Source organism: Octodon degus, unplaced genomic scaffold (genome assembly GCF_000260255.1).
Source record: "Octodon degus isolate 3935 unplaced genomic scaffold, OctDeg1.0 scaffold00043, whole genome shotgun sequence".
NCBI lineage: Eukaryota > Metazoa > Chordata > Mammalia > Rodentia > Octodontidae > Octodon > Octodon degus.
In genome coordinates this window covers 5,684,470-5,695,542 of record NW_004524619.1, presented here as the reverse complement: position 1 = coordinate 5,695,542, position 11,073 = coordinate 5,684,470, and the positions used below count along the sequence as shown (strand labels likewise).

The 11,073-nt window shown below is 40.5% G+C and overlaps 1 protein-coding gene across 1 annotated transcript in view; it reads right to left on the bottom strand.

Moving 5' to 3' along the window:
- LOC111816871 (dynein heavy chain 12, axonemal-like) overlaps nucleotides 1-11,073 on the bottom strand; it is a 72,473-nt gene that overhangs the window by 4,118 nt on the left and 57,282 nt on the right. The window contains exons 8-11 of the mRNA XM_023715723.1: nucleotides 10,602-10,705; nucleotides 5,197-5,401; nucleotides 2,358-2,495; nucleotides 1,395-1,486 (exon numbers count right to left, since the gene is read on the bottom strand). Of these exons, the coding sequence (XP_023571491.1) occupies nucleotides 1,395-1,486; nucleotides 2,358-2,495; nucleotides 5,197-5,401; nucleotides 10,602-10,705 (539 nt within the window). The remainder of the gene's footprint in view (nucleotides 1-1,394; nucleotides 1,487-2,357; nucleotides 2,496-5,196; nucleotides 5,402-10,601; nucleotides 10,706-11,073) is intronic.

Genomic DNA, 11,073 nt, shown 5'->3' with positions numbered 1-11,073 from the left:
TATATATTTACATAAAGGACTGGACAAGTAGTTCTGTGCTAGAGCACTTGCCTAGCATATGTGAGGCCAGTTCTGCAGATAAAGAAGTAAATAACAAATGTTTTTGTTTTTTTTTTGGTGGAACCAGGGATTGAACTCAGACCCTAATGCTTGCCAGGGAAGCACTTATTCCACTGAGCCATCTCCCTGGCCCAACAAATGAATAACTATAGCAGGGGAAAGAAGTGAACAAAAATGCCAGAAAAGTAAGGTAAAAAGTAATAAAAAGAACTAGTGGCGTAGCAGTGTCTCTTCATAATTGTGTTTCAGAATTATTTCTTGGGGTTCCTTATTGCCCACCCTTAGGGGATTTTTCTACCTCAGTCTTTAAGCCAATCTTTAACATGCCCTTGGGAGCAATCGCTGATCCTGCTTTAGAAACAGAGAATTATGCTTATGAATGGACTGCTACAGCCCAAGGCGCTAAGGGAAATATTTCCTCCTCCCCTACTCTTATTTATTTCATTTTTATTAGCACATGCTGGGGATACACTCTGAGTCCATTCATTGTGGGGACCCGGTGCATATACAGAGGAGACGCGTCTTAATCCATTTGCCTTCTCCCCTCCTTTGCCTTTTCTTCCATTCCTGTGGCCCCCTTTCCATTTGTAAAAGATCTACTTTTCTGTTTCCTATCATTTATCTCTCAGTTTGCCCTTTAAGTTACTCACACTTCGGGTTTCTCACGTAAGAGAAATCGTGATATCTAACCTTCTCCATCGGATTCATTTCACTTGGTATTAGTAATCCTATTTATTTTAAACAGGGCGTGGTTTTCTAAGAGTGAAGCTAGACTTCAATATTTACTCAAGCATTTATTTATTATCATATCAACATGTAAGAAAATTTTCTGTTCACTAAGGGGAAATTTTATTGTAACTGTCATCTGTTGAAAAGTGTGAAAAATACAAAGAGGGGCTGGGGACTTGGCTCAATGGTAGGGCACTTGCCTAGCAAGCTGAGAGCTCTGGGCGTGGTCCTCAGCACCAAAGGCAAAAAATAAACCTCAACTAAATAATAATTACAAAAAAGACAGAACCCCCCCATATATAATTCTGTCAGTTCTACACATTACAAAATGGAAGATAATATAAATTAGGAAAATAACCAGCGAATTTTCTATTAATGAGATGACTGAAATATTGGAAATGTTAACTAGAAATTGTTTAGGTTGTAAAAATCATCACAGTTGTTCCAGCCTGGGTCATGATTTATAAAGCAATTCTGATGTTGTATGACTTATGATTTCCTAGAAGAGGCCTTTCAGTTAAGACAAAAGAAAAGCCCCAGATGCCCTGCCCCTCCTCCCCATGACTCACTGACACCCAGAGAGCCTCATGGCTGAAACCACCGACCTTGCTTTGTCCCAGCGCGCCCCGTCAAGGTATAATCCATGGATGTAGACTCCGTCGTCTGGGGCTATGTCAGACGTATCAGAAGGAATCACCTGCAGGGAGAAACCCGTGCTGGGAATGCGCTCCACACAGCTGAGTCTCTGAAAGGAAACACTGGCTAAACCTTCAGAGCACAGTTGGGAAACTACGATGGAACAGCTTGCTGAACTGTAGAGCTTTTCAGCCATAGTATACAGTAATGCGTAGTATACTACTGTATAATATCTCTTTCTCTCTCTCTCTCTTCTTTTTTTGAGACATGGTCTCTCTAAGCAGCCCAGGCTGGCCTTGCGCTCACTTTGTAGCTCAAGCTAGACTCTCAATGACCCTCCTGCCTCAGCCTCCTGTGTGCTGGGATTACAGGTGTGTGCCACCACACCTGGGTTGTATAGCTCTTTTTGAAGCATTTTATGAAGCTTTACTCCAGTGCACATTAATTTTTGCTAAAGTAAAACAACACTGGATTATTTGAATTAAATACTAAGAGATGGGAGAGTTCTTTTTTCTTTGTATTTTTAAGGAAGGGTCTACAGGATGTTCAGGATCTCACTACTAGATTGGACTCTAATAATCTGCCTACTTACAGCCTCCCAAGAGCTGGGACTATAGGCGTGCACCACCACACCCAGTCTCAATTGCCATCTCAGTGCACCCCAGGGGTGGGGTTGGCATGGTAGGCCCGGGGATCGAACCCCTGGCCCCTATGCCTGCTTGCAGGTACTTTAATCCGCTGAGTTATTTGGCTGGCCTGGAAAGTTCTACACTAGTGATAAAAAAGCAGATATACATGTTCATCATGGAGCACAAAAATTGAAAAGTATAATTTTCTGTAATGGGTCATAATATATAAATTCTGTATATCCTTCTTGCTGAAATACAGTTCTGCTGTAATGATGTACTGTGGAGTTTAACAAGTTACTGTACCTCAAATTCATATCCTAGTAAATCAATAGGGATGGTGTATTTTCTGGCATAATTCTGCATAGCTCCAGTTAAAAAAGCTTGGGTGAAGAAGAAACCCGAGAGCCAAAACACACAGGGTTTTCCTGAGTCATACCAGTCCTGTAAGAGGAAAAACAAAATATATTATGTCTATCCTTCTGCTTCTACAAGTATTACTTGACATATACTTCCTGATGCTGGTGTGTGTGTGTGTGTGTGTGTGTGTGTGTGTGTGTGTGTAACAGAGAGAGAGAGACAGACAGACAGATGAGGAGAGGGAGATCAGGCACACTCTCCTACGTCTTTTCCTTTCTAGTTATGCTTCTTGGAAATTAATGTAAGATTTACTGGAATGAAACACAGTTTGAAAGATCCAGACCTTCTACAAAAAGCGAAGTGTAAATTATTTGACGATTTACTCTGTTACCCCCTTCAAAAGCCACCATCTTTAAGCATCCTACACATTGTTGAGCTGTGACCCTCCCGTGTTGATCCCAGTTCCTTCACCCTCTCCATCCTGTCCCCAGGGCCACTGCCTGAACCTAGCTCAGCAGCTCGCGTTCTTCCTTCTGGATTAGCACACACTGCCCTCTTGCTCCTTCCCTCTCTGCTGCTCACATCTAAAACAGTACAGCTAGTGACCATCTGACCATGTATAGTTAGGATCATACTTAGCATCTCATAATTCTTCGGCGACCTACTGAGTCCTTCAGGGATCTACAAGTGAAAGCCTGGGCCTCTCTGTCTCCTGTGCAAGACACTTCATAGCCGGGTCCCACAGTGTATTTTTAGCCCTATGTCTCTTTTATTTTCTTTCATGCATCTAGTTAAACTGAACTTTTTGGTGGTCCCTTCTGTCCTGGGTGAGCCCCTGCTGTTTTTCCTTTTGTGTGTGTGTGTGTGTGTGTGTGTGTGTGTGTGTGTGTATTTACTACAGGGTTTACAGGGTCTATGGGGTTTCACTGCGTAGATTGGACTCACAGTTATTCTCCTGTTTTCAGCTTCCCAAGCGCTGGGATTACAGTCGTGCGCCACCACGCCTAGTCCCAATCACCGGCTCAGTATGCCCCAGGGGCAGGGCTAGCACAGCACACCAGGGATGGAACCCCTATCCCTGCGTCTGCCTAAGCAGGAGCTTTAGTCTGCTGAGCTATCTGGCCAGCCCCCCTGCTGTTTTTTTCTGCCTTTGTTGAAGTAATACTAACTACATTTCTTTCCCTCTGGAGGATAAATCCTCCTGTACCCTTAGTCGAAGGCCTCCCAGTGGTGGAGAGTCACTGAGCTTCCTGGCATAGGTTCATGACTTATGCCTGGCCGATCACACTTCAAGCCATAGTCATTGATCAAATAATGGACATGTGACCCACTCAAAGCAAAAGATGCAGAAACCTATTTTCAGGGAAAAGAAACTCAGCTTTTGAAGTTGTGTGAGGTCAGACCAGAACTGCTGCTGTTGTCTTGTTATCAGAGGAGAGCTTAACTGAGAATAGAGTTAACCCAAAGGGTGCAGAGCCGAGAGATGAAGTTCAAGGAGCCCGGATGAGGTAACTATGCTGGCCCCCAAGTCAAGATTTATGTGTAACCACTTTAACCCCTGGACTTTACAGTTACTTGAAGGAACAGCTTTCTTTCTGCTCCATCAGATTTTCTGTTTGTTACAACAGCAATGATCCTGTATGACACAGCACCTTTCAGCCCACAGCTACTCAGGTGTCTTTGTACTTCTCTGAGACAGAATACTCCAAACCCACATATTAGAGGGGGAGAGGTTTTTTTTGGCTCACAATTTTAGCCAACCCCCCACAAAAAAAAAAAAAAAAGAAAGAAAAGAAAAAGAGTCAAATGGTTGACCTATGAGACTGGAAAAAAAAATTCTGAAGTGGAAACAAGATTGAATTTTATAGCCTCACAAGTACTGGCTCTTTTATGATTAGCTTCAATATGAAACAGGCTTTTTTATATAATAAAAAGGCCACTGCTATGGAACGAATCACCTCACCTGGCTATTGTTTGGTTCTTAAATGTCTCCCCAAGCTCATGTGCTGAAGGCTTGGTCCCTAGATCTGGTGCTGTCAGGACACAGGGTCTGCTGGAGGCTGTTAGGTCATCGGGGATGTGCTCCTAAGGGAGCGTTGGGTCTCTCACTCCTTTCTCTTCTTCCCCACTGCCACGAAGAGAGCAGCCCTGCTGTACTGTGCTCCTCCTCCGAGTGGTGTTCTGCTTCTTCATGAGCCCAAAGACGTGGGGGCTATAAGCCGTGGGCTGTGACGCCCGTGTGTGTGTGTGTGTGTGTGTGTGTGTGTGTGTGTGTGTGTGTGTATGTGTGTGTGCACCCGTGTGTCTAGGCAGGAATGTGTTGGGGGACTCAAAGCACTCAGCTGTTCTCTAGTTTTATGAGATAAGAGATACACAGTATTGATTTTAAGATAATGGCCAATAATTGATAATTCCAAGCCTCTGGTTTTTTGGTGATTTACTATAGGTAAATTAAAATCACTAGACAACATTAAACTATAGTCTGAGAGAATCACAAGCTTAGAATTGTCAGAAACATAAGGGTCATATCTTACTTGAATTTGCTTAAAGTATTAAGCTTTTACTCAATGCTTTGCGCTTGGTCTTGGCCATTACTACTCACTACTTGGAAATGTGTGTTTTTCAGGATTCTAAAACTTCGGTTGGATTACCATGAAACTACTCACCACATTCCGTTCACCTCAGAGAGATGAAAGTGACACTGCAGTCAATTGCTAACTTCACCTCAGTCAGATATATATATATATATATATATATATATATATAATTTAAAATATTCTTGTACCTGTAAAAATGTCAAACGGGCTAGAAAATCTGTGATGTAGCTTCCTAGGGGCTTCAGACTGGGATATGATCGCATGGCCCACAATTCTGGAACTTTTCCAATAAGCAAGCTGCTACTAAGAGCCTCCAGTGCCGAATCCATTACAACCACACCCTTGATAGCTTTTTCAAGGTCCTGCAGAGTGCTGCGTATAGTTACAATTAAACTGCAATGAAAAAAATGATGTGAGCAATGCATACGTGACAGTGAAGGGCAACAGAGTTTTGTGGAAGATGCAATACCAGGGGCTCATTCACAGACTTACGGGAGTGTTTTCTAAGGTACGGCCACATCCTGACATCCTGCCTGGTGATACTTGAGGGTAGTTTCAGGTGATATTGAATGAACATTTTCCATTGTAATCACTACACATATTTTCTTTTCTGTATTTAGTTCAGGGTCTACAGGGCCTAGCTATGTAGATATGTAGATTGGACTCATAGTGATCCTCCTGTTTTCAGGCTCCCAAGCACTGGGATTATAGGCACACGCCACCATGCCCAGTCTCAACTGCCATCTCAGTGCGCTCCAGGGGCAGGGCCTGCACGGCACACAGGGGATCGAACCCTGGCTGCTGCGCTCTGCCTAAGCAGGCACTTTAGTCCGCTGAGCTATCAGGCCGGCCTTGCCACATGTTATTTATTTATTTTTTTAGTAAGAGTCTACAGGGTCTCACTACATAGATTGGACTTGTAGTGATCCGCTTGTTTTCAGCCTCCCAAAGAGCTGGGATTACAAGCGTGCCCCACCACACCCAGTCTCAATCGCCCATCTCAGCGTACCCCAGGAGCAGGGCCAGCACAGCAAGCCAGGGATCGAACCCCTGGCCCCTGCTTCTGCCTAAGCAGGTGTTCACATTTTTTTTTTTTGCGGAACTGGGTATTGAACTCAGGCCCTTGCGCTTGCCAGGCAAGCGCTTATTCTATTGAGCTATCTCTCTGGCCCCTTGACATGTATTTTTAAGTATAGACTATAATACAATTGGTATATCAAAATTTTTGTCTCTGGTATGATTTCTTAGGACTAGCTAGTTCTTAAAAACAGTCCTTACTGTTTATTGACAAATCATAGCTACACATGTTAATGGGGTACAAAGTATTATAATTTTTGAATACAGTATAATAGAAGGTTATATTAAACTAATTAATGTCACCTCCAATATTTAACCCTTTCTTGGATGAAAGCATTAGTGTTTTGTTTTATTTTGTGTTTTAGAGACTGAGTTTAACTATGCAGTTCAGGTTGGTCTTGAATTCACTTTGTAGCCCAGGCTGGTCTCGAACTTGCCAGTCCTCCTGCCTTGGCCACCTGGTTCTGGTATTACAGGCATGCAGTGCCAAGCCTGGCAAGGATCAGAAATTTACTCAGTGATATGAAAGTGTATTATATCTAATTGTATCCTATATTTATCAAGCTGTGCTACTGATTTAAATAAATCAAATTCATTTCTTCCATGTAACTGAGGCTTTGTGCCCTTTCATTGTCATCTCCTTATTCCCTTCCATGCATGCTCTCTGGTAACTACCAATCCACCCTGTGCTTCATAAGTTCAATTGTTTTAGAGTCTATATACTATAAGTAACAACATGCACTATTTGTCTTTTCATGTTTGGCTTATTTCACTGAGCATAGTGTTTTCCAATTCTGTCCATGTTGTCACAGATGACAAATGTTCTTTTTAAAGAATAAATAGTATTCCACTGCATATATATACCACATTTTTTTGGGGGGGGTACTGGGAATCGAACTCAGGGCCTCATGCTTACCAGACAGTCCCTGTGCCCCTGAACCACATCTCTGGCCTTCTACCACATTCTTTTTTTTCTTTTTTATAATTTAGCTCAATTTTAATAAAATGTTTCCCAAGCAATATTTTGACCAGGTACCCAAGGTTTAAATTATGAACATTGACAATGTCCATTTATATAACCACACTTTTAGTTATAAAGGACTTAACCATTTTCTAATATTAGCCTATTTTCTACACTGCTTATTCACATATGCCCATTAACAAATGGAATGTTGTCGGTTACATTTATTGGTTTGTGAGTGTTTTCTGGAAAACTGCAGTATCTGTGAAGACCGATTTCCATGCTGGCATTGCATGCATCCAAGTATTAATAATGCACAGAGGCACAGAATTAGAGCAACAAGAGAGCATATTCAAACACTAGCACGCCTCATTCCCCTTTTTTTATTGCTTGTTTTGCTTAGTACTTTTAAAACCAAATAAAAATCTTGAATTCAATGTTCCTTGCTGGACATTTAGGCTAACTCATAATTTGTCTATTATAAATAATGTAGCAATGAACATAGGAATGCATCCTTTTGATATATTTATTTCAAATCTTCAATATACATGTAGAAGTGAGATTGCTGACCTACATGCCATTTCTATTTTAGTTTTTGGAGGAACTTCCTTATTTTTTTCCATAATGGCTGTACGAATTTACATTCCCACCAATGATGTATAAGGGTTACCTTTTCTCTACATCCTTTCCAGAATTGTTTATTTTTATTTATTTTTTATTTTTTGAGACAGGGTCTCACTATGCAGTTTGGGCTGGCCTTGTGCTCACTTTTGTAGCCCCTAGGCTGATCTTGAACTCACAGAGATCCTCCTGTCTCAACCTCCTGAGCACTGGGATTTTAAGCCTGCACCACCACACCTGGTTCCAGGGCCAGCAAAGCATGTGGGGCCAGGGATCGAACTTGGGAGCTTGTGCTTGCCAGCTAGGTACTTATGGCCCTGAGCTATCTCCCTGCCCCCCAGAACTTATGTTTTTAATAAAAGCCACTTTAACTGACATGAGGGAATGTCTCATTGTAATTTTGATGTATCTCCCTGATACTAAGTGATGTTGAACATTTTTCCAAATACCTATTGGCTGTTATTTGTACATTTCTTAAGCAGATTATTTGCTTTCTTTCTATAAAATTATTTGAATTCCTTGTATATGTTGGATATTAATACTTCATAAGAAAGATGACTTGAAAATATTTTCCTCCTTTTTTTTTTTTTTTTTTTTTTTTTTGAGACAGGGTCTTGCTATGCAGCTCAGGCTGGCCTGGAACTCACTATGTAACCCAGGCTGGTCTTGAACTCACAACAATCCTCTTGCCTCAGCCTCCCAAGTGCTGTACAAGTGTACACCACCATGCCTGACTCGCAGCTATTTTCTCCTAATCTGTAAATTGGCTCTTCACTTTGTTAACTGTTACCCTTAATGTACAGATTTTATTTCTATTTTGAAGTAACCCCATTTATCCATCTTTGCTTTTACTGCATGCAACTTAGGGGTCAAATCTAAAAATGTATTTCTCAGATCTATGTCATGTACTTCCTTCCCTATATTCCCTTCTAGTAGTTTTATAATTTCAGGTCTTATGTTTAAGTCTATAAACTATTTTAAATTGATTTTTTAAAAGTGATATAAGTGTTGAATAATTTCATTCTTTTGCATTTACATACTCACTCTTCTCCACATAATTTATGGAATAGACTGTCATTCTTCCTCTGTATATTATTAGTACGTTTGGCAAAGATTAATTGACCACACACACTTAGCGCTCTTTTCTGGGTTCTCTATTCTATTCCAGTGGTGTCTACATCTACTTTTATGCCAGCCCTACATGTTTCCAACAGTAATTGCTTGCTTTGTAGTGCAGACGGCAGGTAGGTAGTGTGACGCCTCCAGCTTTGTCCTCTTTCTCATGGCTGCTTTGGCTAGTTGAGGGTATTTTATAATTCCATGTGAATATGGTGTTCTTTAAGAGAAATAACTTGGGAATTTTTATTTATTTATTTTGGCGGAACCGGGGATTGAACTCAGGCCCTTGCGCTTGCCAGGGAAATGCTTATTCTACTGAACCATCTTGACATGGGAATTTCAATAGTGATTATATCAAATCTATAGAGGACTTTGAGAGGATTTTTTTTTTTTTTTGGCCTGGCTCAGGCTGCCTTAAGGGCAAGTCTTGAGCGGCATATGGAGCTGGGGATCAAACCGCCATCCCCTGCGCCCCTGACTGAATTTGCCCAAGCAGGCACTTTAAACAACTGAGCTAACCTGCAAGACCCCGAGCAGTTTGAGAGGACTCAACTAGTTTAGTTGAAAATCATATAAGGAAAAATATTAGGTAAATGTTACAGGTGAGAAGTGAATATAAAAAAGTTTAAAGTGTGTTTCACAATGGCTGAGTCTAGGGAAACAGTGCATTAAAACATAAAACTGGATATTCATTTATATACTGGCCAATACACTGCTTCCTACTTAGGTCAAAGTTAAGAATATTATACAGTAGTGAGGACAAAAGCCCGAGGAGCTGAGAACAGCGTATCACTATATTGAAATGACTATAGTCTTTGTATAAGAGATAGTGTGTTAGGGCTGGTATATAGCTCAGTTTTAGAGTGCTTGCTTACCCAGCATGTAGAAAGCTCAGAGTTCAGTCCTGAGAACACACACACACAGACACACACACACAGACACACACACTCTGAATTAGGGAAATGTGTTTTCTTTTCTTTTCTTTCTTTCTTCCTTTTTTTTTTTTGTGGAACAGGGCATTGAACTCAGACCCTTGTGCTTGCCAGGGAAGTGCTTATTCTACTGAGCCATCTCCTCGGCCCCAGGGAAATGTGTTTTAATACATTTTATTTTAAAATGTCAAGAAGCTTAGAAGCCAAAATAAACTTAGAAACACTACAGAAAATGCACAACCAAAACAATCTCCATTCCTTAATGCATTCACTGCAGAAATTAACTTGGAAATTCAAAGCTGATAATTTATTATCACAAGGTATCTTGTCAACATAGATTAGACTTAGCACATGTATCATAAAAAGACAAAAGATTAAAAAATGATGAAAGTAAGCCTAGTTAATGTTTACTCTGTCTTATTTTCCTGAGAATAATAATAAGTGGATGAAAAGTTAAGATTAGTGAATAGTTTTCATTAGTAAGAACAGATCTTTTTTCTTCATCATTTTTACATGACAAAAGGTACTGGCCTCTGGGGCGAAAGGTTAAATAGAACTTTAAAAAGAGAAAAGTTTATTTATTTACTTTTTTTTTTTTTTTTGGTATAGAGAAAATTTAAATAGGAGGTTCTGATAATCTTTTATTTAAAATTTAAATTTATTTTATTTTTTTGGCTGGCTCAGGCTGCCTTAAGGTTGGGTCTGCTAAGGCAGGTGGAGCTGGGGATTGAACCGCAGGCCCTTGCGCCTGACTAGGTTTGCCAGACAAACAAGGTGCTTAAACAACTGAGCTAACCCGCAAGCCCCCAACATTTAAACTTAATAATGCTATATCTTTGCATTACTTTTGTTGCCTTTTGAAACATGGGGATGTAGCACTTACTTGTTAAATCGCTCCATTTCTTGTACCAACACAGTATTCATGCTCTCTTCGTATCTCACGGGATACTTCAGTAATGCGATTTCAATGTCAAAATCCTCTGGGAGCTAAATGAATTTTGAAGATCAGAAATTATTCTTAGAATGAATAGTGTCATTTGACTACAATATCTCTAACAGGGAAGACTAGGCTGCTGCTGTTTGGAGGCATTATGCTGCTTTCCAAAAGCTATCTCATTTAACCTTTATCACACACTTTCAGGTCACTATTATTATTACTGTTGCTGTTCTTATTACTATTACTATTATTTGTTGCCAGGAATTGAATTCAGGACCTTGCACTTGTCAGGCAGGAGCTGTGCCTCTGAGCTATGTCCCTGGCCCTATTATTATTTCCTTTTCTTAATAAAAAAAAATTGTATTTACTTAGAAGCATTCAGAATGTCAACAAAACAGTTGCAACTTTTTTTTTTTTT